This window comes from Electrona antarctica (genome assembly GCF_951216825.1).
Source record: "Electrona antarctica genome assembly, chromosome: 13".
In the NCBI taxonomy this organism is placed as follows: Eukaryota; Metazoa; Chordata; class Actinopteri; order Myctophiformes; family Myctophidae; genus Electrona; species Electrona antarctica.
Genome location: NC_136794.1, coordinates 50958216 through 50970089, shown reverse-complemented (window position 1 = coordinate 50970089; position 11874 = coordinate 50958216). Strand labels below are relative to the sequence as shown.

Sequence of the window (11874 nt, the reverse complement as noted above, 5' to 3'; positions counted from 1 at the left end):
TGTACCCGTGTACCCGTGTTTGTTCGTACTCAAAAAATGAGCATTGGTTACTATGGTCACTGACATTACGTCAGACCACAGCTGATCAGGCTATATAAGACCTTGCACCACTCAGTTCACACGGGTGTGATTTTTTCTTTTTATATCTTTGACGATATTGTGCACTTTTATTTGTGTTTTTTGTTGTAAAGCACTTTGGTTGGATTTATATATTTATATATTGTCAATTACTTCCATGAACAAATTGAGGGACCAATAAAGAGGTTTTGTCCATAGCGCTTTTTAATACTTTTGAATTTGTTCAATATTTTCGAAACACAGACATAAAGGGTGTTAAATAGCACAACAGAAAACAACCAGATGGGTTCGACAAATGTCTACCGAGCAATCTTCATTCCTACTCAAACCTATGGTCAAGTGTGGGTCATGACCGAAAGAATAAGGTTGCGAACACAATCGATCGAAATGAGTTTTCTTTGACGGGTGGCTGGCATCTCCCTTAGAGATTAGGGTGAGAAGTTCAGTCACACGAGAGAGACTCGGAGTAGAGTCGCTGCTTCTTCGCCTGGAAAGGAGCCAGCTGAGGTGGTTCGGGGCATCTGGTTAGGATGCCTCTCGGGCGTCTCCCTAGGGAGGTCCTCGAGGCACGTCCCACTGGGAGGAGACCCCGGGGCAGACCAAGGCGCAGTTGAAGGAAACACATCGACTCACTGGCCTTGGAACGTCTCGGGATCCCCAACTAGTGTTGCTCTTGAGAGGGAAGTCTGGGACACTTTTGTGGAGCTGTTGCCCCCGCGACCCGATTACTGATAAGTGGTTGAAGAAGGATGGATGGATGGGTTCGACAAATACACATGGTTCTAGGACCCTGTCCCCTGGTCACATGGCCACATGTATTTGAAAATGTTTGAGAACCACTGGTTGAAACAAGCCTTAATAAGCAAATAACTACACTTTAGAAACAAGACTCAAAAAACGCACAGCCCGCAACTATCAATATTTACAAGCAACTTCACAGAAAAAACAAGCACAAAGTCGCTTATAATAAGCAGACATGGCAACGCTGCTTTGGAGCCACTGCGCATGCGCCGTGCGTGGAGGGCGAGTCACTTTCCCTTTTTTTCCCTCTCTTCTCTTTGACCAACTTTATTTGGACAATTTAGATTACACACAAATGGACATTAATACACACTGAAGACCATCAGTTATTTAAATACATCATACATTATTAGAGTGACAGGACGAAAACACACATTTAACTTTTATAGAGGCAACACGTGTTAAAAAACAAAACAAAAACAATAACGAGGTGTGAGCTTGTAGATCAGCTATTTTCACAATATCATTCTGTGGAACAGAGTCAAACTAAATGTAATGCCTCCATGTGCTTGTCAGGGTGGGGGGGGGGCGGTTCAAATATGATTATTTGGGGGGGGGGGATATGTGAATATGTAATGTGTAGTGTGTCTGTACTTAAAATACATAGGATAGGTCTCTACAAGCATGGATATAAATGACATTAACATGTAGTCCCTTAAATACATAGGTTTCTACAAGCAGGTCAGATATAAATGCAGTGGTGTGACACAGGCACAAAGGAGACGTTTGACCTCAATGCTTTCTGGCTGAGCCTAAACCTAACCTTAACCTCAGAAAACTTAACTTTAACTTTTAACTTTGAGTTGAGACTAAATTATTCAGTAGACTAAAATGTATTTAGGTGGGCCGTGATGGCGTCTTAATGCTCGATTTATACTTGGCTGTGCTGAAAATAGCTGATCTACAAGCTCACAACGTGTCACGAGGGAGCTTGTAGATCAGCTAAACCAGTGATACCTGCTCTCTGACTACATGACATCTTTAGAGAGTCCTGTATGAGTTATCTGGTGTTGTTTGAGACCACTGTCCTGGCTGAACCGTTTCACACAGTGGTCACATTGGTAGGGTTTCACTCCTGCATGCATATTCTGGTGTTGTTTTAGAGCACTGCTCGTGCTGAACCCAGTCCCACATTAGTCACAGGTGTAGGGCTTCTCTCCTGTATGAATTCTCTGGTGACGTTTGAGAGCACTGTTGTGGCTGAACCTAGTCCCACACTGGTCACAGTGGTAAGGCTTCTCTCCTGTATGAATTCTCTGGTGATCTTTGAGAGTACTGCTCCTGCTGAAGCTTATCCCACACTGGTCACAGGTGTAGGGCTTCTCTCCTGTATGAATTCTCTCATGATGTTTGAGATTAATGCTCTGGCTGAACCGTTTCCCACACTGGTCACAGTGGTAGAAGTTCTCTCCTGTGTGCATTTTCTGGTGATATTTGAGATGACTGCTCGTGCTGAACCTAGTGTCACACTGGTCACAGTGGTAGGGCTTCTCTCCTGTATGCATTTCCTGGTGACGTTTGAGATGACTTCTCGTGCTGAACCTAGACCCACACTGGTCACAGGCGTAGGGCTTCTCTCCTGTATGAATTATCTGGTGCTTTTTCAGATTACTTTTCATGCTGAACGTAGTCCCACACTGGTCACAGTGATAGGGCTTCTCTCCTGTATGAATGCTCTGGTGTTGTTTCAGAGTACTTCTCCTGTTGAACCTAGTCCCACACTGGTCACAGTGGTATGGCTTCTCTCCTGTGTGAATTCTCTGGTGAACTTTGAGAGTACTGCTCATGCTGAAGCTAGTTCCACACTGGTCACAGTGGTAGGGCTTTTCTCCTGTATGAGTTATCCGGTGATGTTTGAGGTGTCTATTTCTGCTGTTGATATGTTTGAGTTGGGCAGGGAAAGTATCTGGGATGGAGAAAAAACATGAATAAACGGTTTTAACATAACATGCAAGCTGTGTTGTATTATTACCAACTGATGATGTTCTACATTCAGGACGGCAGCTGTACACAATTTCCTGTCTGTACTTTCTGACATGGAGGGGTGAGCTGTCTGTACTTTCTGACATGGAGGGGTGAGCTGTCTGTACTTTCTGACATGGAGGGGTGAGCTGTCTGTACTTTCTGACATGGAGGGGTGAGCTGTCTGTACTTTCTGACATGGAGGGGTGAGCTGTCAGTACTTTCTGCAGGGGGGAAAACAAGGGGGGGGGGGGGGGGGAAAGGCTTGGTAAAAGTAGAAATATTCAGTAAACTTGAGCTTGTAGATCTGCCATTTTCATTTGATTTCATAGACCTGGCCACTTGTTTCTCTTGCAAAACTGGCAACACAGCAAGAGGAATTGATTGATTGATGTATTTATTAACAGTTTGCAGAATGGCTACATTTCACATGAAAGCACAACTCAATAAAGAGAATGTTACTGAGGACGACACACTGATACAGCATTACACTGGTTTACAACACAGACTGTTACTGAGGACGACACACTGATACAGCATTACACTGGTTTACAACACAGACTGTTACTGAGGACGACACACTGATACAGCATTACACTGGTTTACAACACAGACTGTTACTGAGGACGACACACTGATACAGCATTACACTGGTTTACAACACAGACTGTTACTGAGGACGACACACTGATACAGCATTACACTGGTTTACAACACAGACTGTTACTGAGGACGACACCGATACAGCATTACACTGGTTTACAACACAGACTGTTACTGAGGACGACACACTGATACAGCATTACACTGGTTTACAACACAGACTGTTACTGAGGACGACACACTGATACAGCATTACACTGGTTTACAACACAGACTGTTACTGAGGACGACACACTGATACAGCATTACACTGGTTTACAACACAGACTGTTACTGAGGACGACACACTGATACAGCATTACACTGGTTTACAACACAGACTGTTACTGAGGACGACACACTGATACAGCATTACACTGGTTTACAACACAGACTGTTACTGAGGACGACACACTGATACAGCATTACACTGGTTTACAACACAGACTGTTACTGAGGACGACATGTTCAATTCATCACAACATTTAGAGACGTAAAAATATACACTTCTATAAAAAATAATCACACCCGTGTGAAGTGAGGGGCGCTAATATATTAAAGTCTAACTCATGTTGATTAGGTGATGTAATGGTGATGTAAAACAAACGGTGAAACACAAACATTAAACACCATTAACAATAAATTGACAGCATGACGTAATGAGGGACAATATGACGTAACTTTTCCCTTCGTTGTCAATAGGAAAAGAAACATATACAGTAAGGGGGAAAGGGGACGGGGGATTCAGATTTTACGGAGGCCAGTTTCGAATAGAGCGGCGCAGTCCCGCCCCCTTTCATGACGACGCCAGGCCCAGGAAATGATTCCCAATGCATTTTTCCCATAGACATTTCAAAACGTATTTATTTAAAGACCTTATAAGCGTCGTACAAACCCAACTCGAGTCGTGACAAATCATGACAAACACAATATTTTGGACCAAACAAATAATTACAATTATAATAATTGCCATTTTCTTCTTTTTTCTAATTATTTGTTAGGCCCGGAAAAAAAATGTTTGTTGTCATGATTTGTCACGTCAAGAGTTGGCTTTGTACGAGGCTTAAAAGGTCTTTAAATAAATGTTTTTTTAAATGTCTATGAGGAAAATGAACGGAGAATCATTTCCCTGGGCCCTGGTAGGGTGCGGGACTGCGACGCTGTATTGCAGTGAGTAGTCCGGACTTTCGGGGTGAGATATCCGCACTTTTTACTCAGAGGTGGAAAAGGGGTGACTCCGTTGTCTTGTTACTGAAAACATGCACATACCTATTCTGTGTAGCTTTATCACAGGCTGCTTCAGCATGGCTGCCTGGTAGATCTGTTCCTTCTCTGACACAGACGCTGAAAAGATGTCGGACGACATCTCTCTTTCAAAAAGCCCAAGCAGTTCATCTCCTTCTTCGTTCCACTCTGACGGTCCACGTTTGAGACTCGCTTTTACCATCTGGGATGTGACTTTACTCGCCGCCATGTTGAGGTCTTTTACCGTCTGGGATGTGACTTTACTCGCCGCCATGTTGAGGTCTTTTACCGTCTGGGATGTGACTTTACTCGCCGCCATGTTGAGGTCTTTTACCGTCTGGGATGTGACTTTACTGACTGACATGTTGTGGTCTTCACTCCGTCCTCTGCTCCGCTTCCTGACTAAACTCTCCCACATCAACAATGGAGTGGACACGAACATGCAGTGTTGCCACATTGTGAGTCAGAAATAAGCGACCAGGTCTATGAAAACAAGCCAAAAAGAAGCCATTAGTCCACAATCAGATTTGGGAAATAGCAGATCTACAAACTCTACACGTACAAATGTTCATTTTTCAGGTAATTAAAAATAGGTCTAAACCTCATAGGCCTATTTAGAAAACAAAGCAATTCTGCCTCATCAAAGTTGGTGTTGTGACTTTATATAGAGGTGGTGGAGTTAGTTGCTTTAGCAGACAGTTTGAGAGGGGGGGAGGAGGTGGAGTTAGCTACTTCACAGAAAAACAACTCCGACGTCGCTTATAATAAGCAGACATGGCAACGCTGCTTTGGAGGCACTGCGCATGCGCGGTGCGTGGAGGGTGCTTCACTTTTCCTTTTTTCCCCTTTCTTCTCTTTGACCAACTTTATTTGGACACAGATTACACACAAATGGACATTAATACACACTGAAGACCATCAGTTATTTAAATACATATATGATTAGATTTAGATTGACAGGACGAAAACACACATGTTGGACAGAGCTGCATTACAGCGATAGGAAGAGTCTGTATACTGTGGACACAAGTCGGATGTATGGAGGAAATAAATAACGAGACGAGTAGGCAGCAGCGTCAGTTCACATCCACTCTCTCAGCTGTACACAACAGAACTGATGAGAGGCATTTATTCACCCAATATATAGTACACAAGCAGGGACGAATAGTTTTCATAATCCTCATGGGGCCCGTGCCGTCAGGAATAATTAAATATTGTTTCAGGCCAAGGACCAATCAGCTGAGAGAAATAACGAATCATTAATTAGTGAACTCATGCAAACCGGAAATGAAAGAACATAAATTGTGATGATAATAATAATAATAATAATAATAAAGGTGATAACAGAGTAAAATCAAATACAAGAGGGGCTGATTGTTAAGATTGATTGATAACTTTATTAACAGTTTGTATAAAACAGCACAATAAAGAACAGCTCAATACAAGGTCTGCTAAGATCACTCATCAGAACCATGAACCTCTAGTTTAAATGAATAGATTTACTGCAAACCTCTTGACTTGAGAGCTACTTTCAAAATGACCAGCTCAACAACATCTACCCACCAAAACACATTATTATCCCAATCATCCCATTGCTGACAATGGTTTAAAAATGTACCCGAGAGGGCGCTGGTGCTGGCGTTTCATATAAAACAAACGCACATGGAATGGGAAATAGAGGAAAGTGGAATTGTATAGTATTTTTATTTATTTATTGTATACATGGTAACTTTGTAATCACTGCGCAAAACGGTTATATATATTACAGGAAACTCTGGTAAACTCCCGTAATGTACCATCACACCTGTATATTACTGTAGATGCTGCTAAACTTGAGGTTTACAGGCATATCCAGTGCCCATAACTGCTCGTTAACTCCTCTTTTCACACAGTGAATGCTACTGATGTTTGTGTGCAACACTCTTTAAACCAAGTATTGCATTGTGTGGGTTTGAGTGACAGGCCCTATTTTTATGTCAATCAATCAAGTCACTTTAAACCTTGAACTACCGTTGACGGTGTTGACATAGTGAATTAATTAATCCAGACCTCCCGTTGACGGATTGACGTAATTGTTTTATTCCCTATAATCCCCCTTTGTTTTAAATTATTTAGCAACTTTTAGCATCTTTTGCTAACGGCCGATGTCGTCCACCTAAACCCGGCCTGTATGATGTACAGGTAGATAACATGTCATGTGGTCTTCCTGCACAGCCTTTATGATCTACAGGTAGAATTGTGATCTACCTTTTGGGCACAGCTGATTTACTGTATACGTGTCAAGAGGGAGCTTGTAGATCAGCTACACCAGCCTGCTCTCTGACTACATGACATCTTTAGAGAGTCCTGTATGAGTTCTCTGGTGACATTTGAGAGCACTGCTCTGCCTGAACCAAGTCCCAGACTGGCAACATTGGTAGGGCTTCTCTCCTGTATGAATTCTCTGGTGAACTTTGAGATCACCCCACGTGCTGAACCTAGACCGACACTGGTCACAGTGGTATGGCTTCTCTCCTGTATGAATTATCTGGTGAACTTTGAGATGACTGCTTGTGCTGAACCTAGTCCCACACTGGTCACAGTGGTAGGGCTTCTCTCCTGTATGAATGATCTGGTGATCTTTGTGATGACTGCTGCATCTGAACCTAGTCCCACACTGGTCACAGGCGTAGGGCTTCTCTCCAGTATGAATCCTCTGGTGATTTTTGAGACCACTGCTCGTGCTGAACCTAGACCCACACTGGTCACAGTGGTATGGCTTCTCCTTCTCTCCAGTATGAATTCTCTGGTGACTTTTTAGATGACTGCTTGTGCTGAACCTAGTCCCACGCTGGTCACAGTGGTAAGGCTTCTCTCCTGTATGAATTCTCTGGTGACTTTTGAGACCACTGCTCGTGCTGAATCTTGTCCCACACTGGTCACAGGCGTAGGGCTTCTCTCCTGTATGAATTCTCTGGTGAACTTTGAGATGACTGCTCTGGCTGAACCTAGTCCCACACTGGTCACAGGCGTAGGGCTTCTCTCCTGTATGAATTATCTGGTGAACATTGAGATCACCCCTCGTGCTGAACCTAGTCCCACACTGGTCACAGTGGTAGGGCTTCTCTCCTGTATGAATTATCTGGTGACGTTTGAGAGTACTACTCGTGCTGAACCTAGACGCACACTGGTCACAGTGGTATGGCTTCTCTCCTGTATGAATTCTCTGGTGACGTTTGAGAGTACTACTCTGGCTGAAGCTAGTTCCACACTGGTCACAGTGGTAGGGCTTTTCTTCTGTATGAGTTCTCCGGTGATTTTTGAGATGTCTATTTCTGCTGTTGATATGTTTGAGTTGAGCAGTGAAAATATCTGGGAAGGAGAAGAAAACATGAAAACATGAATAAAAGGTGTTAACATAACATGCAAGCTGTACTAATTCCCCATAGCTTCATGTATTTGCCTTATTTGTGCAGGCCTATTTTCAGACACCCTCTAGTCATTTCGTTAGGACCCACATTTCTTCCTTAGTTCAGGCTTCTGTTTGGGCACTCTCAGTGCAAGGGGACCCCAGTTGAGCTCTGTGCAACATGCAGCTGCACAGACAAACATTTACATTCTGAATGCGTTCTTGAGGAAATAGTATTCAATCACCATCCATTCATTGACTCAACATTCACCCATAATAATATCAACTTCATATAAAGACCATGAAATGCCAACACTGTCATCATTTCACCTCATGCTCTCTGCGCAGAGCCCAGTGGTGGGCATCGCATCAACCCCCTAAGTATTATAAGTCTGAGCAGAGCCCAGTGGTGGGCATCGCATCAACCCCCTAAGCGTACAGCAAGCCTGTTGCCTCCTTTATGCCAATAGGCCTGTCTCACAGCCTTTCCCCGCCCCCTTTTCTGAGCTAATGGTGTTGACGTGACGTCACTCCATAGACATTACATGTTAAAATACCTACATTCAGAAGCCATAAACAACACTTTTTCTGAAGGTAAACTTTATTCCATTTGTGTTAGCTGTCTTACCATCTTGTTTTCTTCATAATAATATTGGTCTTTTACATTTTAACAAATGGTGCAGAGAAAGCAGGTAGGGATGTAGCTCTGGTCCATGAGTAAGGCTATGGACCAGAGCTACATCCCTACCTAATAGAATAAAATAGAATAGAATAAAGTTTAGCTTCAGAAAAAGCGTTGTTTATGGCTTCTGGAATGTAGGTCTTTTAACATGTAATGAGAGGTGGGGGAGAGAGCCTGTTGTGGAGACAATGGGATCACTGTCGCACGCACGCACGCACACCACAATTTGGTGGTCAAATGCGGAAGTAGACGTTCTGAGACGGTACTTCCGGCAGTCTTCCGGGTGCTTCAAAACGCCACTGAGCAACTTCCACTGACATGAATAGCGGGGGGGGGGGGGGGGGGGGGGGGGGGGGGGGCGGAGCTTCGCGCCAGTTCAGTCTCTATCCATTTATATACTCTATGGTACCTATGGACATGGGGAGACCATGTGAGGGTACCTACCCTAGGGGACACGGGGAGGGTGGGAGGGTACCCTCACGTTTTGTCAAAAACAAGGTTGTGACCAGGCTTTTCTCTCTGTCTTAGGTTGTGACCAGGCTTTTCTCTCTGTCTTAGGTTGTGACCAGGCTTTACTCTGTCTTAGGTTGTGACCAGGCTTTTCTCTCTGTCTTAGGTTGTGACCAGGCTTTACTCTCTGTCTTAGGTTGTGACCAGGCTTTACTCTGTCTTAGGTTGTGACCAGGCTTTACTCTGTCTTAGGTTGTGACCAGGCCTTTCTCTCTGTCTTAGGTTGTGACCAGGCTTTACTCTGTCTTAGGTTGTGACCAGGCTTTACTCTCTGTCTTAGGTTGTGACCAGGCTTTTCTCTCTGTCTTAGGTTGTGACCAGGCTATACTCTGTCTTAGGTTGTGACCAGGCCTTTCTCTCTGTCTTAGGTTGTGACCAGGCTCTTCTCTCTGTCTTAGGTTGTGACCAGGCTTTTCTCTGTCTTAGGTTGTGACCACGCTTTACTCTCTGTCTTAGGTTGTGACCAGGCTTTTCTCTCTGTCTTAGGTTGTGAACAGGCCTTTCTCTCTGTCTTAGGTTGTGACCAGGCTTTTCTCTGTCTTAGGTTGTGACCAGGCCTTTCTCTCTGTCTTAGGTTGTGACCAGGCCTTTTCTCTCTGTCTTAGGTTGTGACCAGGATTTCTCTCTGCCTTAGGTTGTGACCAGGCCTTTCTCTTGGCAGATGAGTAAGGCTGGGACAGAGGCTACCGGAGAGCAGATGAGACATAAAGAAAGCCTGGGGCCGCGTCATAGAAGGACGACACATACCTGTCCACCATCCGGCTGATCAAGCAGCACCTGTGGAGCCGTGGCTAGGGTGTGACAAACAATAAAGTAAAGCACAGCTCTCTCTTTGTCTCATTAGTTCTGAATTTATTAAATTACATTTGAGGAGGACACTGTGTGCAATAAACATTATAAACATTAGGACAGATTTACACTTCATCATTTTAAGTTTTCAGTGACTTTTCAGAAGCCTCAGTGTCTTTTGTGATATAAGGCTGAACTCCTCGGACCTGGGCCCACATTATGGACAGGACTCTAGTGATTGGCCAGACTGCGGTGCAGGGCGGGGTATCTGGTCAGTGATTGGCCAGACTGCGGTGCAGGGCGTGGTATCTGGTCAGTGATTGGCCAGACTGCGGTCCAGGGCGTGGTATCTGGTCAGTGATTGGCCAGACTGCGCTGCAGGTGTTGGTTTCTCCTGGTCAGTGATTGGCCAGACTGCGGTGCAGGGCGTGGTATCTGGTCAGTGATTGGCCAGACTGTGGTCCAGGGCGTGGTATCTGGTCAGTGATTGGCCAGACTGTGGTCCAGGGCGTGGTATCTGGTCAGTGATTGGCCAGACTGCGCTGCAGGGCGTGGTATCGTAGCAGCTCGTGCTGCGTGACAGACGGTCGACACTGACGCACGGCAGCGTCAAAGTCCTCCGACGTCAACACCACGGGAGACTGCTCTGTGTCCACACCTGAGAGACAGACAGGCAGGCAGGCAGGCAGGCAGGCAGGCAGGCAGGCAGACAGGCAGGCAGACAGACAGACAGACAGACAGACAGACAGACAGACAGACAGACAGACAGACAGGCAGGCAGGCAGGCAGGCAGGCAGGCAGGCAGGCAGGCAGACAGACAGACAGACAGACAGACAGGCAGGCAGACAGACAGACAGACAGGCAGGGCTGTCACGATTACAGATTTAAAGACGAAGGTCCTCATTTATGAATGGAGTGTACATTCTTGTTTTAGTGTCTAGTTTTAGTCGACTAAATGTCATGCGATTTTAGTCGACTAAATCTACAGTCGATTTAGTCGACTAAAATGTATGTTGGCGGGCCTTGATGCCGTCGTAATGACTGTTTTTACACTTGCTGAAAATAGCCGATCTACAAGCTCGTAGATCGGCTATTTTCAGCATGCAACCAAGTGTAAAATGACTTCTACTGGATCTCGTGTCCACTAGTCCCTTCCTAACATTTTAGTCTAGTTTTTCTCTGTGGACGAAATGTGTCAATACATTTAGTCTTAGTTTTAGTCGTCAACACTGTGTGGTTGTGATGGCAACGTTACCGTGGACGATGGCGGTAATCTTCCTGTTGACGGCGGTTGCCATGGCATCAGAGCAGAGCGCGTAGAGGTCTGCCCCCGTCAGGTGGGCGGGGCAACGGCTAAGCACCTCCCCCAGGTCCACACTGGACTCACACTGGAACCTGACACACACGCAAGCACGCGCACGCACGCATGTATGCGCACGCACACACACGCACACACACACACACGCATGTACGCGCATGCACACACGTACGCACGCAGCCACGCACACACACGTACGCTCGCACACACACACACACGCACACACACACACACAAACAAACACATTAGGCATTTATATCAGCCTCTCTTAATCCAGAGTGACTCACAGTAAGCAAGAACAACACATGGTGATAAAATACATACATAGAAATAGAACAATAGAACAACACATGGTGATAAAATACATACATAGAAATAGAACAATATAACAACACATGGTGATAAAATACATACATAGAAATAGAACAATAGAACAACACATGGTGATAAAATACATAC

The 11874-nt window shown here is 44.9% G+C and overlaps 2 protein-coding genes across 2 annotated transcripts in view; both read right to left on the bottom strand.

The window, feature by feature from the left end:
* Window positions 1–335: 335 nt before the first annotated feature.
* LOC306935781 (uncharacterized protein) lies at window positions 336–5151 on the bottom strand. The gene is made up of 2 exons (XM_079518981.1): window positions 4753–5151; window positions 336–2785 (listed from the first exon to the last, which is right to left on the bottom strand). Exons 1-2 carry the CDS (start codon window positions 5144–5146, stop codon window positions 2013–2015), a joined length of 1167 nt encoding a protein of 388 aa, XP_079375107.1. The 5' UTR covers window positions 5147–5151; the 3' UTR covers window positions 336–2012.
* A 5316-nt stretch (window positions 5152–10467) lies between these two features.
* Window positions 10468–11874, bottom strand: part of pex6 (peroxisomal biogenesis factor 6) — a 59793-nt gene continuing 58386 nt past the window's right edge. Inside the window, exons 23-24 of the mRNA XM_079518661.1 lie at window positions 11353–11492; window positions 10468–10755 (exon numbers count right to left, since the gene is read on the bottom strand). Of these exons, the coding sequence (XP_079374787.1) occupies window positions 10619–10755; window positions 11353–11492 (277 nt within the window). The 3' untranslated portion in view covers window positions 10468–10618. The remainder of the gene's footprint in view (window positions 10756–11352; window positions 11493–11874) is intronic.

Coding starts and splice junctions, on each gene's coding strand:
- LOC306935781 (XM_079518981.1), bottom strand. CDS start 5,146: ATGTGGGAGAGTTTAGTCAGGAAGCGGAGCAGAGGACGGAGTGAAGAC. Junction 2,786..4,752: donor GATAAAGCTACACAGAATAG/GTATGTGCATGT, acceptor TCTCCATCCCAG/ATACTTTCCCTGCCCAACTC.